General features: G+C 44.1%; 1 protein-coding gene across 4 annotated transcripts in view; it reads right to left on the bottom strand.

Moving 5' to 3' along the window:
• Window positions 1–6,211: 6,211 nt before the first annotated feature.
• The window catches only part of LOC138970755 (NADH-cytochrome b5 reductase 3-like), a 41,907-nt gene continuing 20,268 nt past the window's right edge, over window positions 6,212–27,850 (bottom strand). For 3 of the 4 annotated variants that reach the window (XM_070343252.1, XM_070343254.1, XM_070343253.1), the window contains exons 2-8: window positions 18,503–18,649; window positions 17,297–17,369; window positions 15,880–15,986; window positions 14,923–15,052; window positions 10,420–10,589; window positions 9,623–9,722; window positions 6,212–8,561 (exon numbers count right to left, since the gene is read on the bottom strand). In XM_070343252.1, coding sequence (XP_070199353.1) covers window positions 8,389–8,561; window positions 9,623–9,722; window positions 10,420–10,589; window positions 14,923–15,052; window positions 15,880–15,986; window positions 17,297–17,369; window positions 18,503–18,649 — 900 coding nt within the window. In that variant the 3' untranslated portion in view covers window positions 6,212–8,388. Of the gene's footprint in view, window positions 8,562–9,622; window positions 9,723–10,419; window positions 10,590–14,922; window positions 15,053–15,879; window positions 15,987–17,296; window positions 17,370–18,502; window positions 18,650–27,673; window positions 27,819–27,850 lie in introns of those variants that run through there. The other variant, XM_070343255.1, reaches the window with a different exon arrangement.

The raw sequence follows: 27,850 nt of genomic DNA on the forward strand, positions 1-27,850 counted from the left end.
TCAGCCCACGAACGAAGAAGAAGAAGAATACCAGGTTTATTTACTTATGTGTTGAACATTTACTATTCGAACGAAAGATTTACGGCAAAACGATCTCCGAGTCATAAAAGACTTTATAAATATTCCAGTCATTCAGAACGAAAGTGTCTATGTGACAAAGTCAAAAAAATGTTTTAGCAGCTTCAGTTTATTGTAATACGACACATCTGACATTCTTCTCGATTGTTTGGGTTGTTTGTTTGTTTGTTTGTTTGTGGGCTTTTTTTATTGTCAAAACTTCATCGCGTGAATAATCTCATGTCTTAAGTGACTGACTATTCGGGTTTAACGTCCTCTTAGACCAACTGGTCTATATTGGGACAGGTATTGGTAATACGTTGAAGATATGGTGTGATACTTTGATTCTTAAGTGTTACACATCTTTAGAATACTATCTTTTTTACTGTGCAATTTCTATGGTTCGTTTTTATTTGTTTAAACGAACTCTATTATCTAAATTAAGATCAAGTTTAACGCCACAATCTTCTATGAAAGATGTGGTCAGTTTTTTTTTGGTTAAATGTTGGTTTAAACACTATTTTATTCATAAACACACACATGATAATATAACAACATGTTTACAAAGGACCACAACAAGTTTAAAACTTACGGTAAGTGCTCACATAATTATACCTGTAGTTTCATGGCGGGATATGACCAACGCGACAAATCTTTTTGAAAAAAAGAAGAAAAAAAGAGAAAAACAATTAGAAAAACTTTGTTTCCATTATCGAACACAATCCGTGTCAATACCAAAAACGAAAACAAATTTAAACAAGAAGGGCAAAGCCCATACGACTCACATGCTTTACACATTTTTCCTACCAAAATACATGTGACCTTGACCCAAGGTCAAGGTCATCCAAGGTCATGCAACACAAGGCTGTTAATTCAAGACATAGGAAGTACAATGGTGCTTATTGGCTCTTTCTACCATGAGATATGGTCACTTTTAGTGGTTCACTACCTTATTTTGGTCACATTTCATAAGGGTCAAAGTGACCTTGACCTTGATCATATGTGACCAAATGTGTCTCATGATGAAAGCATAACATGTGCCCCACATAATTTTTAAGTTTGAAACAGTTATCTTCCATAGTTCAGGGTCAAGGTCACTTCAAAATATGTATACAATCCAACTTTGAAGAGCTCCTGTGACCTTGACCTTGAAGCAAGGTAAACCAAACTGGTATCAAAAGATGGGGCTTACTTTGCCCTATATATCATATATAGGTGAGGTATTGAATCTCAAAAACTTCAGAGAAAATGTGAAAAATGTGAAAAATAGCTGTTTTTTAGGCAACATTTATGGCCCCTGCGACCTTGACCTTGAAGCAAGGTCAAGATGCTATGTATGTTTTTTGGGGCCTTGTCATCATACACCATCTTGCCAAATTTGGTACTGATAGACTGAATAGTGTCCAAGAAATATCCAACGTTAAAGTTTTCCGGACGGACGGACGGACGGACGACTCGGGTGAGTACATAGACTCACTTTTGCTTCGCATGTGAGTCAAAAAACGAGAACGAAAAACACATTGTTAAATGTTTCCCTTCTCCCTTGACATACCATACCAAACATTTTTTCGACGTCAAGTGTTAGGTTGAGACGCGCATCCTCATGTGAAACCTTTCATTTGTTTTTTGTTTGGCTGCTTGCATAAAGGCGTGTAAAGCTAATATCTCAAGTTTGACTACCGTTAGGAACTTAATATTGTGCACACACCCAATGCCACCGTATGCCAAGCTACTCACCAAATTTGAGCTCAATTGACCCCAGAGTACCCGATATACAAGTCTAATCCGAGGACAAACAAACAAACAAACAAACAAACAAACAAACAAACAAACAAACAAACAAACAGAGTGAAACCTATAAGCCCCTTTATTGCATCAAGGCGGTTTAAAACATGTTTTGAGAGCACTATTACAATGAAAAGACCCAAAAAGTACTCTACTCGCGTTTAATAAAATATCAAAAAAAAATTTCATTTAAAAGAGGACGACGCATTTGAACGATACTAGGTGCGACAGTTCCGATCCTGAGGGTATTTATACGCTTTTAAAGTGAAGAAGACCTCAGGGTCGAAATTGTCGAACCTTGCATCGGTTAGCTGTGTTGTCGCCTTGATATAAACGTGACTGCAGAAGCCTTCTTTTCTTTTGTTCCCCCTTTTCCTGTTTTTTTGTTTTGTTTTGTTTTTTGTTTGATTTTTTGGATGGGGGGGGGGGGGGGGGGTCTTTTTCTTTCTTTTTCTCACGCACTTTTGTCATCGTTATCCTGCGTGAAAGGTACAAAAAATAGGGGCTTCGGAAATGGGTTGCCCTCAAAAGCTCTGTGTGCACTTCTTCTTTCTTCTTATTATTTCCCCCTTCCTTTTAACATGACTTTTTTTTTCTTTCTTTTTTTCTTCTGCTTTTGTTCCTATTTTATGGGTGCGTATTTTGTTTCTTTTCTTTCCTTGAATTTGTTTGTTTGCTGACCGTGTTTTTTTTTTTTGTGTGTGTGTTTTTTATGTATTGTGAGCGTGCATAGTAGCATAGACCACTGGGCTATCGCGTTCAGCGTGCCACACCTATTACCATGGTTATCACAATGTCACGTTTAGCGGCAGAACCGGAGATAAAGATGTTTCTTTGTTTTGTTTTGTTTATTTTTTGCTTGTTTGATTGATTGTTAATTTGTTTTTGTGCCAACATTACTGCGCCACCACGTTGTACATGTTGAAATTGAAAATAGAGTAATCAGACTCTTGAAAAACAAACACTTGGCCGTAGAGGAATGCATTTACCTCTCCCCCCCCCCCCCCGCCCCCCCCCCGCCCCCCCCCCCCTTCTCCCCAAGAAAAGGTACAGCAACGTGCTGCGAATTTCTTACACACACACACTGACACACACACACACTGACACACACACACACACACACACACACACACTGACACACACACACACACACACACACACACTGACACACACACACACACACACTCACCCACACTCACACAAACACACACACACACACACACACACACACACACACACACACACACACACACACACACACACACAGAGGAAGTATTTAGCACAAATTGAAACAAAGACACGTACAAACAAACAAACCTTATACTCTAAACACTGGCACCAGAGACGCCACAAGTTATTTCATTTTTATTTTCAACAAAGGATATTGGCCTAAGTGGCCTGTCAATCAATCAATCAATATGAGGCTTATATCGCGCGTTTTCCGTGGGTACAGTTCTAAGCGCAGGGATTTTTTTTTCTTACTGGTTCCAGTCGATAGAATTCTCGAAATGCCGCCCCTTCCATAAGACTATGCAGCGGTGTAACCCTTTTAAGACCCCAAAACATCTGAGTCTTAAACAGGAGGTATTCCTCCGAACACGGCGTATGGCTGCCTAAATGGCGGGGTAAAAAAACGGTCATACACGTAAAATTCCACTCGTGCAAAAAACACGAGTGTACGTGGGAGTTTCAGCCCACGAACGCAGAAGAAGAAGAAAACAGGAGGTATTCTTAATTAAAATGGAGGGAGATTGATAGAGGTTACAAACAGAAAATTTCACGAAGCAAGGGAATAATTTATTTCTTGGGGGGGGGGGGCCTTGTTTTCGATGTTTTCTTTTATATTTTCTTGGTGAAACCGATTTTTAACTGTCCATAGCTAAAACAACCAGAATATTTTCGGGAGTCAGTTGTTTACGGAAGTCACAGATCCAGGGAGTAATGAACCTATAATTATGAGAAATAAAATCGGCTTATCGCGTTTCTGTTTGTGTGTTATATATTTTTAATCCCAAACAGGATCATCGTTAAGTCATTTCTCGAAATGTCGCTCATATATAAACAGAAAATGCTGAGTTATAAAATGGCGTGTTTAGCACAAACACAATTACAGTAAAATAAAGATAACGTCACAAATGTTTACATAAATCGGTGGAAGAGAAAGGGGGTGGGGTAGGGGTGGGGGGGGGGGGGGGGCGTTATATGTTACGGTTGCTGTCTTAAGCCCCACGGGAAACTCATGTTGGAGACAAAATCGACTTGGCTCGAGAAATTCAGTCGTAGCTTATCCAACGAATCTATTTCCTCTGTCCTCTCATTTTCTTCTCCTCCTTCTTTTTCTTACTTCTTCGTTCATGGGCTGACACTCCCACGTTCACTCTTGTTTTTGCACGTGTGAATTTGTACGTATATGACCGTTTTTAACCCGCCATTGAGACAGCATACGCCGCTCTCGGGGAAAGCATGCTGGGTATTTTCGTGTTTCAATTACCTACCGAACTTTGACATGGATTACAGGATCTTTTCCCATGCGCACTTGGTCTTGTGCTTGCGTGTACACACGAATGGGGGGTAAGGCTCTAGCAGGTCTGCACATAAGTTGACCTGGGAGATCGGAAAAATTTTCATCAGGCGCGATCTCTCATTTAAATATTGCCTTTTTTTTCAAAAGAAGTAGACCTACTTCTCATATCGGACAAGCTTGGCTAATTTTCATAGATCTGCTCACTGTTCGTGTTATTGTTGAAAATTATCTTTCTGAACAGCACTGATTGTTTTCAAATGTTTTAAGAAGCGGTGGGCGCAACACGATAACAATAAATCTGCTAGAGGCGTTTTGGGCTGATCGCTCATGCGTTAAAGAAAGAACGTTTCATCAACAAAATGTTTCTGCCGGCCGGTTGGTCTGTCTGTCTGTCTGTCTCTCTGTGGCAGCTATGCTCCATTAGTTGCGTTGTTTTGTGTGTGTGTGTGTGTGGGTTTGCGCAATTTGTTGTTTTGTTGGTTTGTTTGTTACCTTTGTTGTTGCTAAAATTACAACTTAACTTAACAACTTACATAACGTAACAAATTAATCTAACAACTTACCTTTCTTGTTTTTTGATTTTGTTGTTGCTGTTCAATAAGTGAAAATTCCAAAACTGAATTGGAGACAAATATACCTCGTTTCTTTTTTTTCTGAGAATATTGGCTTCTCTTTAGCAAGAAAATGGACACTGTTATAGAATCATCTTGTTTGTTCTTTTTAGCCAGGTGACATTTGAATAACCAATATTTTATTTTGGTGCTGTTGTTGTTTGTTGTTAATGTTAGCAAGCAATTGATTAAAAATGTTATTTTACCATTCTGCTAAATGTGATTTCAAAGTAGATGTTTACCTATTCTGAAAAACAGGAAATCGGAACTCCAAGACTATACTTCTACTCGTTCATAGGATTAGTTATAGCCTATACTTATTTAATGATTGTAACCTATCTTCCTCACCCCATACTGTACACAACAGCGGTTATATACATTTCCCTTCTTACACAGATTTAAACTCATCCTCTTCTTCTTCATCTTCTGCGTTCATGGGCTTAAACTCCCACGTACACTCGTGTTTTTTGCACGAGTGGATTTTTACGTGTATGACAGTTTTCACCCCGCCATTTAGGCAGCCATACCGGCTCCGCTATCGGGGTAAAAAAAACCACCTCATCCTCTGACAACTTTGTTGTGACTGATTCACCGACATCTGATTGAAGAAAGTGTTGGAGAAAATGTTTTACGGAAACACCATGCTTATTTGCTAAAACCATTGACGACTTCCAATTCAACATTGTGGCATGCCATTTATTCTTGCCACGAAAGTGAGAAAAATAAAATAAAATAACAACAAACAAAGCTGCTATCGTTAATTCTGGGCTGAAATCTTCTTCTTCTTCTTCTGCGTAATGGGAGATCAAATCACGGTCGCTTTGATGTTTCTATGAGCGCAGGTGAGGAAAAAAAGACATGAAAAAGTCCAGTTAGAAGAAAAAAATTGCTTCTGCTGTTTATTGTGGTAGGCGTTGTTAACGAGCGATTGAACACAATACAATGACCATGATGCGAGAATCTGAGATGCGTTTTCCTTTGAATGGATGATTATGAGTGATTAATTTGTGTTGTATGTATGTAAATGTTCGTATTAAATGCTCAACCAGAATTTTCACCTCCACTCTTTCTTTTGTCTTGGTGAGATTGGTTTGTCAACTGCAATAAAGTTGTCCAAGCACACACGCATTATATAAATGATAAACTATGTTTACTAAGCTACCTTTCAAAACACACGCGTGCACGCAAACACACACACATACAAACACACACACATACACTCACACACGAACAGTTTATTGTCTGCTTTCTCAGATGTGTTTATATCAACAAAAAGATACCAAAAAAGCACTTATGTACATGTATGCAAGCGTCCATCCTATCTTTGTATTTCAAGCAGCTGCTGTGAATGAATCTATTCAGCCTAATGAATTAGGCCAAAGGAAGTGTTAGATCATGACCTGCAAAGCAAACACACAAGCACAATCGAAAAGAATGAATAACAGATGGTTAGTACTTGCTGTACAGCCTTTTAACACTTTACAGCCACATACACTAAAGAAAACGCGGATAATATGCACAATGGTCACACCATTATCACATAAATGCTTTTAATAGAGGCATTGGAAAGGGCATTTTTCTTCTAACAGCCAATACCTCAACTTCTGTGTGTGTGTGTGTGTGTGTGTGTGTGTGTGTGTGTGTGTGTGTGTGTGTGTGTGTGTGTGTGTATGTGTAAGTGTGTGTGTATGTGTGTGTGTCTGCATGCATGCGTGCATGTGTGTGTTTAGTAGACTGCCACATAGAGAACCTTCTAAATGACCAACAGGATCATAAACAGTACAAAATGTCTTTTCTAGTTTAATTACTTTATACAAACTTAAATCAAGCTGCTAGGGATCGCTTGTGATAGTCATAAAACAAATTGTAGGTTCTCAGTAAGGCTTTTTGTAAATACAAATACTGAAACACATTATTCCACGAAATGAGATCAGAAATGTTTAAAGAGAGGAAAAGGCGTCATTTGCAGGTTGAACCAATAAAGAAAATGCATAAGCATACCAAAGTAATAAAACAGGCATTTACAAATTGTGTCTGAATTATTAAAGTGAAGACTTTTTTACCTCCTCCATAACCACTAAATACAAAAAGCCTGCAAAACAATACAAACATAAATTTGAAGAAGAAAAAAAAAGAATATGCCCAATCCAACGCCAGTAAACTGTTTCATGTTGGGAATAAATTCAATATATTGGCACAGTGCGAGTGAGTATAACCACTAATCTTTTACCTTGTGGTACAGCTTAACCATCTACATCCTTTAAACTTCTAAAGTGATGGTAGGTATATATGAATAGTTCAACCACAAGTCTAGTACCTTGTGGTAAAGCTTAACTATCTACATCCTTTAAACTTCTAAAGTGATGGTAGGAATATATGAATAGTACAACCACAAGTCGAGTACCTTGTGGAATAGCTTAACTATCTACATCCTTTAAACTTCTATAGTGATGGTAGGTATATGAAAATTATGTGCAAGACTAGATGAATCCGTGTTAACAAACATGTAGACATTCCCTGCTTCAAGACAAACCTAATTACTGTCATCATTGTTTTGACATCCATGCTGTGAGATACTAATAACAATGAAGTTATTACACTAATTGTCCAGCGATTATTAAACTGTACATTCAACTCATTCAGGCGTGGAAGCATACAGACTTGCAAATAAGTGTGCTGCAAGGAAATGGAAGTTTTGTTTATTGGCGCTCCACACTTGTCTACAGTAAGAATGTTAAAAAATGTTGCACCTGCTTTTTCAAGAATAAGTTTCTCTTTTTACACAATTACCGACTGAAAATACTCTGCAGCAAACTCAACAAATCCCTTCGTGTGCATCTTGTTACATGGAAAAGAGCTAATTATCACAGAAGCAAATAAATAGGAGAAAAGTGAAATAATCTTAATTTTCTAGAACTGCGTTCTTGTGTAGCAATAATCCTACCTTCATAAAGAGTAAAATATCAGATTAAAATATTTAGCAGGATACTGAAAATGACCCTAATTTTATAGAACTACATAGTCCTGTACCATTGGTCCTACTCAAGTGTAAAAAAAAACCAGAAGAAAAATATTGAAATACAGAAATAGGTACTGTTCCAGTACCAAAATGATCCACTTCCCGCCCTCCCGACTCTACGCTTAAAAGCTAAGGTAAACAAAGCTAATGTATAAAAATATCAAAAATGAAATAATAAAAAAAAAAGTTTCCAGCACTCGTTTCCTCATGAATCATACTCAAAAGAAGAAGAACAAAAGTTTGCTTTCAGCAGCCATCTTACACAGAGAAAAAGCAAACAAGCTATGCTTCAAGCAAACCAAACGGAATGAGTTCATTCATCAGCACACATCCCTTGCTGGGCCTCTCAAAATGGGTGGAGCTATTGTCACATGCAAAAGAGTGGGCGGAGCTTAGTATGCAAATCTCTGAGTGGGTTTGTAGCCAAGCTTATCCAAATTAGGGATGCAGGCGAAGTTGATCATGGGAGGGGGGCCGCACATCAAGATGAGGGTGTCCTCACTGGGGGGAGGGAGGTGGGACTTGATCACCTCGTCGTTGACGAAGCCACTGCTGTACTTCCATCCTGATGGAAAGATAAAACGTGAAAACGTTAGTGTACTGATGATGGAGGTTAAACATACTTTACAAAGAGTATTTGAAATACGACTAGCAGTTTTTCAGTTACTCAACCACCACAAAAACAAATTTTGTGTAATGCCGTTGTAGCAGTCCGATTGTCTGACCAACACACAATACAATAGAAACACAAAAATACCCAGCATGCCTCCTCCAAAATCGGCGTATGCTGCCTGAATGGCGGGGTAAAAACGGTCATACACGTAAAAATCCACTTGTGCTAAAACCATGAGTGAACGTGGGAGTCTAAGCCCATGAACGAAGAAGAAGAAGAAGAGCCTACCATTGTGCCAATCTAAAACTCTGCCATTGCAGTGGTGTCCCTGTGCAATACCGTAACAGTCCTAATAACATGGGTGGGACTGAAAAATGTCACGAATCCTGAACCTCAACCAAACCACATAAAAAATAAAAAAAAATTAAAAAGAGAGATGATGTGATGATGATGGAACTTTATTTTTCAAGGATAGAGGTTTAAGAGAACAAAAATAAGGCCATAATCGAATCCGGATTTCCGGCCACCCATGTAATAACCATGGGACACATACTCCAATTGGTTTTTGGGTTTTAATGTCCCTTCAGCAGATGCTAGCTGCTATTCGAGACCGCATACTCCAATTCAACCCACGGCAAAACAATCACAGACAAACCATGTGGCTAGACCTTGTACATCTGGGCAAAGCTCTACGGCAACACAGAGAATATACAAACAACTGCAATTCACCAGTATGGGCAAACATTGTCATCATATCGGAACAAAGACAATCAACAAGCAGATGAAGAAAGAGATACAGGCCTGGGGTCCAGGGGGCCACGTAGAAAAAGATACAAAAGAAAAAGAATAAAATACAGAAGAAGAAAAAAGAAAAGAAGAAAAAAAGATAAAGAAAATGAAGAAAAAGAAGAAGAAAGAGAAGAGAGAGCAGACTGAACAACAAGAAGAAAGGCTTAAGAAGAAAAACGCAAGGCTAACACAAACAAAACAAAATTCAGAAGTGAAGAACTGACCTGTCGGGGGGCGATCCAGGGTGTACCACAGTTTGAAGCGGTCAGGGTGTGCCTGTTGGATTTCCTCCAGTTCTGTCCTCAGCAGGATGTCGTTCTCAGTCTGCAATAGTAGTGACCAACATTTAACGTACAGTGTGTCAGAGTAGTAATGCATAACTGTTAAGATATACAGGATTGCAGGAGAGTTTGTGCAGTCAGAGAGTGTCCACACACACACACAAACCAACACAAACCCACACAGCCACCCCTTTATAAACTCCTGTCTTTTCATGGTTACCAAAGAGCAAACATAGGTCTGTTTCCCCACATACAATTCTCTTTACCACACACACACACACATGCACACACTAACAGGTCTGCCATACATCGGATCATCCATTTAAAAGACAACCCAGCGGCCATAGCAAACCTGTCCCTCCATTGCATCACACCCTCTCATTCATCCTCTCACACACATTCTCTCACACAAAGACACCCTGTCACACACACACACACACACACACACACACACACACACACACACACACACACACAAACACCCTCATTCTCCTCCCTTTGTTTTTTTCTGGGTGGTTGAGGTATACACACTGAAAAACTAAGGAGTGTTTTGTGATATATGCATGCAAGAAGTCAACTGGGATAATATTTAAGCCATCAACAAGTGCTCCTTTCTTTTCCCCTCTGACAGTATAGCACCAACCCATCCATCATGAACACACACACACACACACACACACACACACACACAAACCAACACACACACAAACATACACGCACACATCTCACTAATTACCTACCTGGTTAGCAAAGACTAGCCAGAGGTCAGTATTGTCGTCAGGGTCTTTGAACACCTGTCGGATGAGCTGAAGCATGGGGGTGATACCTGTGCCTCCTGCGATCATTCCCAGCTTCTGCGCTACCTTGGTCTCTGGCTCCGACTTCTTGTCCGCACGCACTTTGAACGTACCTGTATCAGCAATCAATGAACCATGAAAATACAGGTAGAGTGGAACCCCGCTTTTAAGACCCCCCATTTTAAGACTCCCTCCTTTTTTTAAGACGCGATTTTCTCAGATTTGGTTAGGTGTGAAAAGGGGAGTCCCACTGTATCATGATACCTGTATTTTGTACTCAAAAACAACAACAACAAGCATGGTAATCAAACATTTTAGTAATAAATTTTCATTTGATTAATATACTTACCCAACTCACATATAGCAATTAACCCTAGTTCAGTGCTGGTAACGCTGTACGCGTCCCCTTGGTAACAAGGGAGACAACTCTAAACAAAAGAGTGACCAATACCCATACTGGTATCAAGGCCAGACCAATACTGAGTCTGTCTTCCGTATGCGTGCGCATATGCCACCATGTTTTCATTCCAACCGAAGCCCAACTCACTTCTTTTTTAGAAATACATACCCCCAACAGCAGGGAGGCAGGAGGAAATAAACGATGTGAGTTGGGTAAGTATATTAATCAAATGAAAATGTCTTACTAAACTTTTTGATTAAATTACATATCTTACCCAACTCACATATAGCAGATTGCTACTGTAGGAGGAGGGAAATTCATAATATCAAGAACAGAGAACTTGTCCTGCTGATACCATAGCTGGTAGAGCGGAACTACCGTCCTGTCGCGTTCCCGCGACATTTCTGAGGTAGTAAATGATAAAAACGTTCTCTGAGCGCCAGCAGGCTAGTTCCAGAACCTCTGAGAGGAGACCGGAGCGGAGGACTGCTATTGACCAGGCCCAGGCTAGAACCACCTGAGCTCTGACCGCAGTTAGGGATAGGACTGCCTGATTGTCACATGACTGGCCTTCCCAAAAAGATAGGCCTGTAGAATCAGTGTGGCTAACCATTTGGCCAAAGTGACCCATGGAATATCTTTATCATGAGCAAGATTGATGGAGATAAAGAGAAGTTATTTGACTTACGGAACTAAAAGGCAATGTCCGGACCCGGAATCTGACGAGGGCCCCAACCAGACGGTTAAACAAGTTATGATCTCCGAGAGCAAGTAACTTACTCAGGGAGGAGATGCGGCTACAAGAGGATGATAGACCGGATTTCTGAATTTAGTAAGGAAATCCGGCCTAAATCCCTCTAATCAAACCAAATACCAATCCCGGGACGGGAGCTGTGACTTATACCATGCTGCGTCAAGGGAAGTGCCCTTGAGGATGCTAGCAATACTGCAATGTAGGAGAAAACCTCCTAGCTCATTGCAACGTCAAGAAAAATCCAGGGGCCGCCGTAGTGAAGGCTACCAAAAAGTGTAGCTTTTTAACTAGCGCGAGAAAAACGGCCCTGAGGGGCGTAATGCCTAAGTTGAATCACTGAACCAAAAGGAATGTGATTCTATTTATTATAGGTAAAAGCAAAGATGATTGATGTCTTTTGTGTAAGATTAAGAAACACAAAAACAAAAACAAAGCTAAAAGCTTCTGTGCTAAGAACTAAGCTCAGCCACATGATGTAGTCCTTAGTTCTTTCCGTAAGTTCTTTTTTTTTTTCTTTTTTTTTCCGTCTTTACACTTGTTCCCTTGTCCCGTTGTGCTCTCACACCGCCCCGTCCCTGTACTCGCTGCTCCAACCACCTCTGAATTTCATTCCGCTGCCAGACTTGTCGATTTTACAGACGCTCCAGGGGGGGGATGTCGGGTCGCTGCGGTAGGCTACCCTCGGAAGATGACACTGCACTTCTGCTGAGTCACTTCGACGGTGTTCAGTAGTGGGTCTGTCCCGAGCTAACGGACGCAGCCCACTACCTACTATGCCCCCTACAAACGACATTGACTTTTAAGTCGCGGAGCCAGACTGAGTGAGCGTCACCTCCAGAGAGGAGACCGCCACCACGTCCCTCCGTCGACCCCCCCAGAACGTCACACGTTGAAGACTGACAGCAGAACTACTATTCAGGGAAGGAAGGAACAGGAACACTGAGACCAAGGTCACCATGAGAGCTCCGGGCATGAAGGGCCACAAGAGCAAGGACAATATATATTTTGGATGATTAATGAGATGAGGATGATTATAATGATGCTTTGGATTTCCAATTTGGTTTGAGACTACGTGACAGGGCAGCACTCTACGCTTACTGTCATAATATATCCTGGCGTCAACCAGGCCCGAGAACTGCCGCACCTGCGGTGTTGGTCAGGTATACAGAATCTGAGCACCCTCAAAGTCGCATTCGTTAAGTGAATGACACTCGGCTGTGTGATCCCAGCCTTCCCATATGAACCATAGCACTTCCACTCTGGGTAGGAGCCGACCGTAGCCCGAAAAACCCACATGACCCTGATGGGATTCGAACCCACGACCTCCCGGCCCGCAGCCCGATGCGCTAACCACTGCGCTACGGGGGCCGGTTTCCGTAAGTTCTTAAAACAAACTGCTGAACCTAAGGAAGTTTATGAAAACCCTTTGTGTAGAGCGATTCAGACTAAACTTCTGGACCGATCTTTATGAAATTTTACATGAGAGTTTCTGGGTATGAAATCCCCAGACGTTTTTTTTCATTTTTTCGATACATGTCTTTTATGACGTCATATCCGGCTTTTTCTAACAGTTGAGGCGGCACTGTCACACCTTCATTTTTCAATCAAATTGATTGAAATTTTGGCCAAGCAATCTTCGACGAAGGCCGGACTTCGGTATTGCATTTCAGCATGGAGGCTTAAAAATTAATTAATGACTTTGGTCATTAAAAATCTGAAAATTGTAATTAAAATTATTTTTTTATAAAACGATCCAAAATTACTTTTATTTTATTCTTCTTCATGTTCTGATTCCAAAAACATATAAATATGTTATATTCGGATTAAAAACAAGCTCTGAAAATTAAAAATATAAAAATTATGATTAAAATTAAATTTCCGAAATCGTTTTAAAAACAATTTCATCTTATTCCTTGTCGGTTCCTGATTCAAAAAACATATAGATATATGTTTAGATTAAAAACACGCTCAAAAAGTTAAAACGAAGAGAGGTACAATAAAGCGTGCTATGCAGCACAGCGCAACCGCTACCGCGCTGAACAGGCTCGTCACTTTCACTGCCTTTTGCACTAGCGGCGGACAACGGTCATTGTGAAAAAATGCAGTGAGTTCAGTTTCATTCTGTGAGTTCCACAGCTTGACTAAATGTAGTAATTTCGCCTTACGCGACTTCTTTTTATTTATTTGTTTTTGTGTGTGTTCTGATGGCACATAACACAGCTGAATCCACCTTTCAAGGCCACCAAAACGCAAATGGGGTCTTTTTTTTTTTTCTTTTTTTTGGGGGGTCCTTACACCTGTTCCTTGTTCCGGTATTCTCTCACGCCGCCCCGTCCCTGCATTCGCTGCTCCATCCACATCTGAATTTTCGTTCCGCTGCCAGACCTGTCGATTTTACAGACGCTCCAGGGAGGGATGTCGGGTCGTTGCGGTAGGCTACCCTCGGAAGTTGACACTGCACTTCTGCTGAGTCACTTCGACGGTGTTCAGTAGTGGGTCTGTCCCGAGCTAACGGACTCAGCCCACTACCTACTATGCCCCCTACTAACGACATTGACTGCTAAGTCGCGGAGCCAGACTAAGTGAGCGTCCCCTCCAGAGAGCAGACCGCCACCACTTCCCTCCGTCGACCCCCCAGAACGTCACACGTTGAAGACTGACAGCAGAAGTACTATTCAGGGAAGGATGGAACAGGAACAATGAGACCAAGGTCACCATGAGAGCTCCGGGCATGAGAGCACAAAAGCAAGGACATTTTATAATTTTGGATGATTAATGAGATGAGGATGATTATAATGATGATGCTATGGATTTCCAATTTGGTTTGAGACTACGTGACAGGGCAGCACTCTACGCTTACTGTCATAATATATCCTGGCATCAACCAGGCCCGAGAACTGCCGCACCTGCGGTGTTGGTCAGGTATACAGAACCTGAGCACCCTCAAAGTCGCATTCGTTAAGTGAATGACACTCGGCTGTGTGATTCCAGCCTTCCCATAGGAACCATAGCACTTCCACTCTGGGTAGGAGCCGACCGTAGCCCGAAAAACCCACATGACCCTGATGGGATTCGAACCCACGACCTCCCGGCCCGCAGCCCGATGCGCTAACCACTGCGCTACGGGGGCCGGTGCAAATGGGGTCTTAATTAAATTATTAATAGAAACAATCTTGAAATGAAGGTAAATTAGTGAGCGCAGTATAAACAGAAAATCGCGTGTGTGTGCGCGAGTGCATGGTTAAAACAGTGGTTCCTTTGACATGTAGCCGCGAACAGACTGGTTACATACCCTTTCCCTCATAGACCAAGAGTCCACTGGGTCCCCTGAAGTCCATGTAGTCGCCTATCTGCATGTTCTCCAGATGTTGCGACATCTTGCCGCCCTCAGGGAACTTAGGGTGAACATTCTTGAAGTACACCTATCCACAAAAATAATTAAAACAATTGTTAAAATGATAAAAATTAAACAAAATATTTGCAAACTTCAAATCATCACTCAGCTACTTCACATGGTAAATTTAATCATTTCAGAAAGAAATGTGACTTGAACAAGTGTTTTGTTTATTTGTTTTCATTTCCGCATTTTACCTTGTTTTGAGTTTGATTTGTTTGTCTTTTAACCCCTTCACTGCCTTAGGACGGGTATACCCGTCCTGCACTTGTGCATTATTTCCATGATTAGATACTAAAAACAGATTCTTGGTTGAATTTCCTTTAAAAATAACATAGGTTTTACTTTCCTACCTACTGCCAGTTTGGAGCTAGAATTTTTTGTGAATTATTACACCCCGAACTCCAATATTCCCTGGCAGTCAGGAAGTTTTGATTGGCAGCGAAAGGGTTAAACAAACGATAAACAATTTATTTTTCATTGTGTTTCTTAAGCAAAACCATAGCTACACGTACATTTACAACTTGAACATTAACAAAACACACACAAATGGTCTGTAACGCACACACACCCTTACACATTTACAGCAAACATATTGCAGGTTCACAAAAAATGTCCTGCATTTTTTTTTTCTCAAATAACTGCAGCTCAAAGTAAAACTGCATTTCCTTTCTTTGTGAGTAAAAATGGAAAATTATTTCTTACTAAAAACACACACAAAAACTTCTTTTCGAATCCAAAGCAACTTTCACTCTGTAAAATAACATGAAACAAGAAGTGGGCTGCACCCCAATTAGACATACTCAGGACTGGAGTAAGGGAGACAACACTGTCAATAGTTAGCAAATTACCTACCTTGATGACCAGGTCGACATAGCCTTTATCATCATCGCTGGATACAGGTGTGTAGGGGCGAATAACCAGGCTGCCGTCAATGCGAGCCGAAAGGTAAATGTGTTGACCTGTTGACCAAAGAGGAACGAATCTGATAAGTTAAAAAAACCAAAACTATCAAAAAGCAGCATCAAACACATACATGCAAAGAAAATGTGTTGGTTATCTCTGCAAAAATCTGATTTTTCACATACAAATTTGAGACAGCAAGAAAATGAAAACTCTACCTCTCCAAGTTAAAAATACAAAACGGTCAGATATATTTCTCTTGGGTGTAACTTTAACATACTAACACTGGTATCAACTGTATCATACTCAAATTTCAATTTTTTTCACAATTGTTTGTTTGCTTAACGCCCAGCCGACCACGAAGGGCCATATCAGGGCGGTGCTGCTTTGACATATAACGTGCGCCACACACACGACAGATGTCGCAGCACAGGCTTCATGTCTCACCCAGTCACATTATTTTGACACCGGACCAACCAGTCCTAGCACTAACCCCATAATGCCAGACGCCAGGTGGAGCAGCCACTAGATTGCCAATTTTAAAGTCTTAGGTATGACCCGGCCGGGGTTCGAACCCACGACCTCCCGCCCACGGGGCGGACGCCTTTCCGCTAGGCCAACCGTGCCGGTTTATCATACTCAAATGAGACAACGAAGAACGTAGAAGTGCTCAGAATACTGTAAGTTTACAATACAATCTCATATGAGTATTGCATATGCTAAGCTTCAAGGTAACATCCAAGAAATTCATAAATTGTTTCCAAATATAAGCGAGAAATAAAAGATATACAGTGGTACCCCCCAATTTAAGACCCACGGGCGGGGGGATGTAGCTCAGTCGGTAGCGCGCTGGATTTGTATCCAGTTGGCCGCTGTCAGCGTGAGTTCGTCCCCACGTTCGGCGAGAGATTTATTTCTCAGAGTCAACTTTGTGTGCAGACTCACCTCGGTGTCCGAACACCCCCCGTGTGTACACGCAAGCACAAGACCAAGTGCGCACGAAAAAGATCCTGTAATCCATGTCAGAGTTCGGTAGGTTATAGAAATACGAAAATACCCAGCATGCTTCCTCCGAAAACGGCGTATGGCTGCCTAAATGGCGGGGTAAAAAACGGTCATACACGTAAAATTCCACTCGTGCAAAAAACACGAGTGTACATGGGAGTTTCAGCCCACGAACGCAGAAGGAGAAGAAGACCCCTAAAATGTGATACCTCTCCCTTTTTAAAACCCTGCTTTTTCAGATTTTCGGTTCATTTACCTTTCTCTATTTATTCCCATTTTAATACTCCCCCCTTTTCAAGAAGTAAATTTCTCAGAATGTTGAGGTCTTCAAATGGTGGTGCCACTGTAGTTGGCAAATACTGACCCACAGGAAGACCCAGAATGTGTTCTGGAGAAGGAAGGGCAAAGCGGAAACGCCGTGTGTCCGGACTTATCTCCTGCAAACACATTTTTTCGCTTTCAAACAAAGATAACCACTGAACATAGCGCTACACATACAGTCACTCGCACATTTATTAGAATAATTATATGCAAATCTCCTTGAGCTTCAACCAGATAGGGGCAAATCATTAGTGACCCTTTTTTTTTTTTAAATTAGTATCAATATCATTATTATTACCATTACACCCACACACATTCACATACACAATAACTGCAACCAACACAGTTGATAAATGCTCAAAGTACATTTTTATAATTGTATCTAGACCAGGGAAAAACAGCAGTTGCCCATCACAGAGTGTCTGCAGTGCCACTTTTCAGTGCATGTGGACAGCAATTTTTTCTGACCTATACGTATACTTTGCAGACGAAGAGCAAGAAGCAGAAAGGAGTGTGTGTACCATAACTTACTATGAGGCCCCCCCCCAAAAAAATAGTCTGTTTACGGTAACCCGACCGACCCTATTTTTTTCGCGCGACCCTAGACTTTTTTTTTGCATTTGCGAAAAAAAAGCAAAAAATCTTGGTTTTTTTGCAAAATAACGTAAAAATGTTTTTTTGGAAAAAAAAAAAAAAAAAAAAAAAAAAAAATCCTGACCTATTGACCCTATTTTTTTGGCCTATGTTACCGTAAACAGACCTTTTTTTTTGGCCTAACAAGAAAAGCAAATGCTTTATACGACTCCCCTTCGTCATGTCCCATAACAGTGGAACCCCAACCCCCCTCCCCCCAATAGACCCCCACCCCACCCTAATAGAAGACTCTCGCCCTTTTAAGACCGACCCCCCCCAACAGACACTTCTTCCCTTTTACTGGGGTCATGTAGGGAGATCATCAAACCCAAGAAGACAGCGTGCAAAGTTTCAAAGCTCTAGCTTCAAAAACATCTGAGATAAGCTCGACGTTAAGTTTTTGTCTATTTTTTGTCTACGGCCGGCCAGCATAACACTGCTCATTCCTAAGACTTTCCTGATTACTCAGGGGAGTCAAAGAGGGACATTGCTGCTTTGAGCATAGCAATTCCTGCTTCAACATTGTAAGCTATGCTGAAAGCGTAACAGTTTGCAGCTCTGGAAAAGTAACACACCTGCCTAAAAATAATGTGTCACTGAACACGTTCACACTGACCTCTCTGTCAACCATCTTGAGAGGGATCTTGACATCTGGGTCTTTGAGTGTGACTGGTGACTTCTTCTTCTTGCCGCCAAACAGGAATATCTTCGCCAGGATGGCGGTGATGCCAACAACGACGATGCCCGCAATCACAGGTAAACTCTAAAATCAGTCAATCATTCAACCATTGAGTCAATCAATTTATCGCACAGCATTATGTGTCCATTATTAACCTACCAGTCAGTCAGTCAATTCATCAACCCGCATTGGGTGGCCGAGTGGTAACGCACTTGCGCTCGGAAGCGAGAGGTTGCGTGTTCAGGCCTGGGTCAGGCCGCAATTTTCTCCCCCCTTTCCTAACCTAGGTGGTGGGTTCAAGTGCTAGTCTTTCAGATGAGACGAAAAACCGAGGTCCCTTCGTGTACACTACATTGGGGTGTGCACGTTAAAGATCCCACGATTGACAAAAGGGTCTTTCCTGGCAAAATTGTATAGGCATAGATAAAAATGTCCATCAAATACCCGTGGGACTTGGAATTAAGTAAAAAAAATCCATCTCACACGGCATTAAGTCTCAGGAAACATGAATACACGCATGCAGGAAAAACAAAATATGGGTAGCGCCGTATACTGTATGGCAGCTCGCTTTCCCCAGGGAGAAAGCAGCCCGAATTTCCATGAGGGTAACCTCACTGGACTATAAATCTTATCCAATCCAATCCAATTATGTGTCCATTCACATCCAACCAGTCAATCAATTCATCAACCATTGTCCTGTGCCCACAATCACTTTTGCTACCGTATTGTGTGCAAGACGAATTAACGAAAACATACGTCTCCTTTACACTTTCTCGAATCAATGCAAGCAAATGTGTGTTTCGTTCAAATACTTGGGATATCATTTGCATTCAAACTAACCTAGAGGGGAGTTACAAAAATAATATGTCTCATCACTATAAGTCTATTTGGCAGGATGGGTTTGTATATTATTGTGTATATGTCTTACCTAAAGCACACACACCCTCCCCCTCTCTCACACACACATATAAACAGAGAAAAGCAAACAATTAACCTCTCAGTGAAGTTTACAGTCAACTAAAAACTAAACAAAACAAAAATATACTTCAAACACGGCAGGATAAAAGCATATAATTTACTGCTTGAATTGTTTTTGTTGTTGAAGTTTTACTTTTTTGAAGACATTAACAAGATTTGTTATCATTTTCACAAGTTTTCATTCATAACCAGCCGGGGAATAAATTTCAACAAATCAAGGTGGTGAATAGGTTTGAGCTATCAGGTGAAACATGGATTGTCAAAGTAAACGCCAATGAGGCTGATTGTTTAATGTGTGGAACCATTGCGGCTTTGGATTGTGTTTCCGAGGACAACGATTGTAAGCATTCACTCTCAAAGACCCAATCAAGGTTGATGATTACCCCTGCGACTCGTGGTCAATTTGCAACTTATCTCTGTAAACGCAAAATCCACAACGAAAAGTCATAAAACACTTGAAAGAAAAGGAATATGCTAAAAACTAAATGAATAAGATGGATGCTCTGTGCATTTTCAAAATCTACGAACAAGTTACGTTTGACGTCACAGACAAGTATAACGTGTTATCTTGTTATCTTGAACTTGTTATGCTTTGGGGCCCTGGAAATCGAAAATTTCAAAACTAAATTTTCATTTAATTAATATACTTACTCAACTCACATAAATGGCATTAACTTCAGTTCATTGCTAAGATATTGAAGTAGTACTCGACCCTGGTAAGGGGGGAAGTAACTCCCAAAGAAAAACAATCCGTAGTCAAGGACGGGAGTCACCTCCCCTACCGGTAACCCGCACATGCGCGGTCCTGCTACCGGCCGTCATTCCCCCACGGAAACACACACCTGTAACACATATAATGTTAGCGGGGATGGATGGGAGGGTATAAACGATGTGAGTTGAGTAAGTATATTAATTAAATGAAAATTTAGTTTTGAAATTTTCGATTCAATCACATATTCTTACCTCAACTCACATAAATGGCAGATTGCACATAAAGGCGGTGGGATACTCACATTAAACTCTTGGAAGTATCTGGCCTGCGGCAACCATAGCTGGGAGGCAGTTGGTACCGTCCGGATGAGTGCTGGCAATGCCCCGGAGGTAGTAGCTGAGGAAGACATCATGAGTCGTCCAGTATGCAGCTTTGAGGACGTCTGACATCCTTCCAGACTTGAGGACAGCTAAGGAAGTTGCCCACGCTCAAGCCTCGTGCGTACGAGGTGATCGAGGAGGAAGGACTGACTGCCCCCCCCCCCCTTTTGTGTCTGCCACCACTGATAAGCATGCCTTATAAGTGTGGAAGACCATCTGGAAAGCGTGGTTTTTGCAAAGTCTTTATTTCGGGCTGAAATGATCGAAATAAACAACAACTTCGGAGCTGATGCTCGAAACGGAGCGGTGCGTGACAAGTAAGCCTTAAGCGCGCGTACCGGACAGTTAGAAAGATCCGGATCGCCGGGGGCTAAAAATGTCCCGGAGAGGCCGAATGGAAATGATCGGTGAAAGTTGGCCAGGTTTTTGATTCTTGGCGAGAAAATCGGGACGGACACGCAGTGAAACCGAGCCGTCTCTTTCGAAAGTGATATCCCGGTCTAGGCCTGAGAGGCCGTGGATCTCACTGCCCCTCCGCGCGGAAGCGAGCAGTATGAGCATGAGAGTTTTGCGCGTAAGGTCAGAGAGACTAGCGTCTTGTAAAGGTTCAAAAGCACTAGAACGGAGAAATTCGAGTACTAGAAGAACGTCCCAAGCCGGGACAGAAGTTCTCTCCGTTGCAGAACTGAGGGCCGCGCCCTTTAGCACACTCGCGATAACTCCCCCGAGGGAGATGGAGCGTCCAAGTTGCTTAAAAGTAACAGAGATGGCTGAGCGGCGAGCGCGCAAAGCGGACGCGGCGCGTCCCCGAGCGGAGAGCCATGCCAGATGGTTTGCGACCTGCATTGATCGCAGGGCGACCGGGACAACATTGTCAGCCGCAAACCATCGAGTCCAAGCCAGCCAGTGTGACTAGTAGACAGAGGAGGTGGCCTGTGAGCCTTCTGGCCTAAGTCCAAAAGCGAAAACGGAGGCGCCTGAGCACCCCAGTGATCTCCGAACCCTCTCCAGGCGTGAGGATCCAGGCCCTCGGGGCGATTGTGCAGAGTCCCCGTTCTGGGCTGGAAAAGCTCCCCTCGCCGGCGGCCGAGCGGGATTGGCGGGCCGCTGGCGAGCCGCATGGGGTCCGGGAACTAATGCTGACTGGGCCAGCGCGGTGCCACGAGAAGGAGATGAAGCCGCTCTAAGTCGGCTTTAGGCTGAACCCTTCCGATGAGTGGAGTGGGAGGGAAGGCGTAAGCCTCTAGCCCTGTCCAGCTGATCGTCATCGCGTCGATCTGCCAAGCTTCCGGGCCCGGAAACAGACACAACGATCGGGAGGCGACGTGAAAATCTCGTGGCGAAAAGGACGACCATCGGACGCTCTACCTGCGCCCAAAGAAGGAGGAGCGCCTGATGGGTGATGGTCCACTCCGTGTGGAGGATCTGGAAGGAACGGCTGATGACGTCGGCAAGGACGTTCAGGCAGCCGGGCAGATAGCGAGCCGAGATCAGGATCTAAGAAAGAGTCTCGCATGCTCGGCTGGACCACAGCCGAGATCGGGACCCGCCCTGTTTGTTGGAATAAGCAGAGACCGCCGTGTTGTCGTAAATAAACAACACATGGGTGCCCTGGAAAGCGGAGAGAAAGTGATGAAAACCCAGAAAGACCGCCTCGAGCTCGAGGCGAATGTTGTGCCATAGACCGCTGCTCTTGTGACCACCGACCGGAAGTCGTGTGCGTGTCCAAGCGAGCCCCGCAGCCCTTCTGTGCTGCGCCCGCAAAGAGATGCGTGTAAGGAGGAGGAAGCGCTATGGGCACTCCCTGCAGAAGCCAAGGAGTGTTCATCCACTGAGGCGTGGTCTGCTGCAACCAGACCCCGAAACGGAACTGAGACGTCCCAGCCGTGTGACGTCGGATTCCAGACTGAACTGAGCGCCGCCTGAAAAGGGCGCGCCTGCAGTTTGTATAAACGACGTTGAGTGGGACGGACTGCCCACTCCCGTGAATCGAACACCATGCCTTGGTGCAACACCCCGGGGACGACCAAAATTCTGCCGTAAAGTCCCAAGAAGGGGTGGCCGAGAAACTCCTCTATAGCCTGCTTCCGCAGAAAGAGAAGGATTTCCGCCTGTAAAGTCTCCTGAACGTCTGGGCTGACCGGAAACCGGAAGTTGGCCGGCGCCCTGGACGAAGGGGCTTTGCCTTCCTGCCAAGGAAGGCGGAACCCCGATCGAATCACCCCCATGCTCCATAGGCTGCTTGTCTGAGACAGCCAAGCTGGAAGAACCCGGAAGAGGCCGCCTGCTACCAAAAGGGTAGAGGCTGGGGGGGGGTGACTGGATCGGGGGTGGCTCATTGGGGGTTGGGCTTGCGCCCAGACCCCCGCTTCCCGAAGGAAGGTTTACGCTGGTAAGGACGGGACCGTGACCCACCCCTACCTGCGCGAGACGACTGCTGCCCAGAAGAGCTGTCTGGCACTGACGCAGAACTCCGTGGTTTGTTGCTGTGCTGCTTAAGAGCGAGTTCCGTCAGTTGCACCACATGTTGGTCACGAGTTTCCTCAGTTTGCTGCCGAAGGGCATCCAAAGAGCGTGACCCCAGCAACGCACCCTCTGAAAAGGGAGAGACTCTTAAAGAGTCTATGGTGGCCTTATCCGTCAGGCGAGAGCCGTTAAGAAAAGCCTCGCGCCTCCAGAACACCACCTGAGAGTAGAGCCGAGCAGCAAGCGTCATCTGACTGTCAGTGACCTTCGCAAGCGCCGCCAGGAGCATGGCAGCATCAGCCTCAATAGCATCGTCACGAAACCTAAAAGGCTCGATGGACGAAGCGATGGCTCTCGTGTGAGACCGGATGAGCGTTTCCGCTAAAGAGGTCAGTTCGAGGGAAGAACGCCCGCTCTCCTCCAGCCCGAGTAGACTCTGTTCCGTACACACGGCAGTCCTATCTCGGCTATAACCGTCCTGCCGTAAGCGAGCCAGTTCCGGAGTCACCGGAAGTGGAGCTGTGGGCAGCGAAAACGAGGAGAGAAGAGAATGTGGCCTGCTAGGCAGCCGCGATCTTCTTGAATTAGCTGGGAGGCCGCCGCCTGCCTGAGCCGAGGCTAACCAAGGCTGAGCAGACGGGGGGGCTTCCCCATGAGCAGCCAAGAGAGGGTAGGGTGTGTTAGCGTCCGCCAACACCTGAGCCATCACAAAAGGGACGGAAGGAGATTCAATGAACCGGAACTTCGCCTTCGTGTCCCCCGCGCCCGCAAAATCTGCCAAAGCAGAAGGAGGGGGTGCGACCACAGTAGAATCGGCGGAGACACCCTCAGGGAAGTACCGTGAGGTTATCTCCGCAGCCAACTCCAGAGTAGGGCCCAGTTTATTGGGAATCCGTAAGGGGGTAACAGATTCAGAGCAATCCTCATCCCCTTCCTGTTCCTCTCCAAAACCTTCCTGATTTCCATCAGAAGGAGGGTCCGGCAAACCGGAAACCCACCCGTCCACGGAAGCGGAAGTGGCTAAAGTCGGTTGAACAATAGACGGAAGCGCCGCGAACTGTCCACCAACAGCACCGCCGACAACCGGAACCGCCGCGGCGGAACCGGAAGTCGGGGCCGGAAGTCGATGCGTAACCAGGGACGGGATAGCAGGGACACTGCCACCGGAACCACTAGCCCGCTGTCCTCCACCGGAAGTGCCTGCCACAGCACAACCGGAAGTCGAGGACGACAACCCGCGGGCAGGCCCGACCGGAAGCCCCGAGGGGCAACCAGAGGAGCCTACCCCCTGCGAACTCGAACCAGGAACGGCGGCAGCCGGACCAAGAGCTACAGGTCGATGACCGCCGACAGAATCTTGTAGGCCAGAGCTGGACAAACAAGACGCTGCTGCCTGCCCCCCAGAGGCCGGGACAGCCGAAACTGATCCCAGGGGGGCAGGCTGGCGCGCTTCGCCGCTCCCTAGCGCACCCGCCACGTGATGGACGGTGTACTGCCGGGGAGGAGCCGTCTGCGAACCCGGCGACGCAAGAGCGTAACCCGGGCCCGCAGGCAAGTGTGAGCCCCCAAAAAGATGGGGACTCCCACAAACGCCGCCCAACGCCGAAGCGCTGGAACCGGGCGGCGCTAAGGCCGCGAACCCCCCTGAAAAGGCAGGGGAATCCGCAACCAAACCAGAAAAATCCGGCCCGAGATCAGCCGACGTGATCGTCGCTGACGGCCGCAGCCTAGAAAGAGAGGCCACCCCCCCCACGCCAGGCGGGAGGGGAGCGACAGGTCTTTCCGCAGAATGTAAGGCAACTAGGTCATGCTTCAAGGTAGCAAACATTGCCAGAATTTCTTCCCGAGACACGGACTCGCTAGACCGTGGCGTCTGCGAGCGCGAGAGAGGAGAAGTAGAGCGTTCCTGCGTAGGGAAAACTGGTGACGGTGACGTGGAGTCAAGCGAAACCCGTTCCGTTTTCTTAGTCACCGGGTCAGTAACCAGAATTAAAGACGTAGCCTGTGACGAAGTTACAGAGGCACGCGTCTTTGATTTAGACTTAGACTTGTCCTTATCCTTCTCTTTCCCCGGTGAAGAGAGCAGAGAAACAAGTTTGCCCTTGCTTTTAGAGTTTTTGTCCGCCATTTGCAATATCGAACACGCGCACGTGGAGATGAATTACAACAGCGAAAATACTCAAACAAACGCAACGCGTAGCGAAGAGAAGTGAAACGATCTTACCTAAAGAAAGCAACGCAAATACCAGGGTCAAATGGCCTTCCACAAAAAGGCCAAGGCAAAAATTATGCCGGAGTACAACAACACGTCTGTGCAGTAGTGTTGAAGTGGGTGGAATGACGGCCGGTAGCAGGACCGCGCATGTGCGGGTTACCGGTAGGGGAGGTGACTCCCGTCCTTGACTACGGATTGTTTTTCTTTGGGAGTTACTTCCCCCCTTACCAGGGTCGAGTACTACTTCAATATCTTAGCAATGAACTGAAGTTAATGCCATTTATGTGAGTTGAGGTAAGAATATGTGATTGAATGGCATTCTAAAAATTACGTTCAGAATAGGGATCCCCATATGTTATTTTGCAAACCTTTGCTCATCCAAAATGATGACAAAATCGATGTTTGGTGGCTTGTAATTGTCAGACCAGCTTTTTTTGTTGGTCCTCGAGGACCATATCCTTCGAGTTTCATATTTATCAACCGTGGCCTTCGGCCTTGGTCAATAAATATGAAACCGAAGACCATATGGTCCCCTCGAAACAACAAACAAGAAGGGCAAAGCCCATACGACTCACATGCTTGACCTCGACCTTTAGGGTAACTAAACCTAGCAATGACATCATACACTAAGAACTGCTTTACACATTTTCCTACCAAAATACATGTGACCTTGACCCAAGGTCAAGGTCATCCAAGGTCATGCAACACAAAGCTGTTAATTCAAGACATAGGAAGTACAATGGTGCTTATTGGCTCTTTCTACCATGAGATATGGTCACTTTTAGTGGTTCACTACCTTATTTTGGTCACATTTCATAAGGGTCAAAGTGACCTTGACCTTGATCATATGTGACCAAATGTGTCTCATGATGAAAGCATAACATGTGCCCCACATAATTTTTAAGTTTGAAACAGTTATCTTCCATAGTTCAGGGTCAAGGTCACTTCAAAATATGTATACAATCCAACTTTGAAGAGCTCCTGTGACCTTGACCTTGAAGCAAGGTAAACCAAACTGGTATCAAAAGATGGGGCTTACTTTGCCCTATATATCATATGTAGGTGAGGTATTCAATCTAAAAAAATTCAGAGAAAATGTGAAAAATGTGAAAAATAGCTGTTTTTTAGGCAACATTTATGGCCCCTGCGACCTTGACCTTGAAGCAAGATCAAGATGCTATGTATGTTTTTTGGGGCCTTGTCATCATACACCATCTTGCCAAATTTGGTACTGATAGACTGAATAGTGTCCAAGAAATATCCAACGTTAAAGTTTTCCGGACGGACGACTCGGGTGAGTACATAGACTCACTTTTGCTTCGCATGTGAGTCAAAAAGCTGGTCTGTCAACAAGCCACCAAACATCTTAGGCCAAAAAGAAAATATGTCTGTTTCTGGCAACATCGCCGAGAAAAAAATAGGGTCGGTTGGTCGTTTAAAAATTTTTGTTTAACCTTTTTCTTACGTTTTCAGAGGGATTCCCGGCGTCATTGGCCGCCATGTTTTTTCCGTGTGACGACAGAAACGGGAGGTAAGTCTCTTCGATTGTGAAGTCTCATCGACCGATTACCTCCCGGGTTTTTTGTGTGTGTGTGTGCGAAAAGCGAAAAAAACTTTAGGGTCGGCGCTTAAAAATAGGGTCGGTCGTGTTACCGGAAACAGACATATTTTTCTTTTTGGCCTTATAGTGTCTACCCGTTTCCCTCATCAATTGTTATGCATACACAAATCAATCAAATGCAACCAGCTGTTGGAAAGTTGTCCGACAGATACAGTTAATGGCATTATTCAAAGTCACCAGGCAAAGTAACCCCCCGCGCTGATCTCTAGAATCAGCTCTGGGACGATTCTTTCTCACAAAGTTTCTGCGAAAACAGATGATATCTCCCCCCGCGGGTTAGGGGGAAGAATTTACCCGATGCTCCCCAGCATGTCGTAAGAGGCGACTAACGGATTCTGTTTCTCCTTTTACCCTTGTTAAGTGTTTCTTGTATAGAATATAGTCAATTTTTGTAAAGATTTTAGTCAAGCAGTATGTAAGAAATGTTAGTCCTTTGTACTGGAAACTTGCATTCTCCCAGTAAGGTAATACATTGTACTACGTTGCAAGCCCCTGGAGCAAATTTTTGATTAGTGCTTTTGTGAACAAGAAACAATTGACAAGTGGCTCTATCCCATCTCCCCCCTTTCCCCGTCGCGATATAACCCTCGTGGTTGAAAACGACGTTAAACACCAAATAAAGAAAGAAAGAAGATGATATCTCATTCCAAGCGTACGTGTCTCATTTCTTATTACGTACTCCAGTACCACGGACAAAACACCGGTAAATAAACTCTATCACAAGCAACATGGTTACCTGAGCTGAGCAACTCATGTTTCAACCTTTCAGCGCAATGTTGCATGTAAAATAACAACAGCGACGAAAGCAAAAGGCATCCCAGGTCAGGTGTGTGACCAAGAATTAGATTGCGACTCGGCAAGGTCATTCTCAACTCAAGGCTATCGGCTCAGCTGAGCAATATCAGGCGACAAC

The sequence above is a fragment of the Littorina saxatilis genome, linkage group LG7, assembly GCF_037325665.1.
Source record: "Littorina saxatilis isolate snail1 linkage group LG7, US_GU_Lsax_2.0, whole genome shotgun sequence".
Classification (NCBI taxonomy): Eukaryota; Metazoa; Mollusca; class Gastropoda; order Littorinimorpha; family Littorinidae; genus Littorina; species Littorina saxatilis.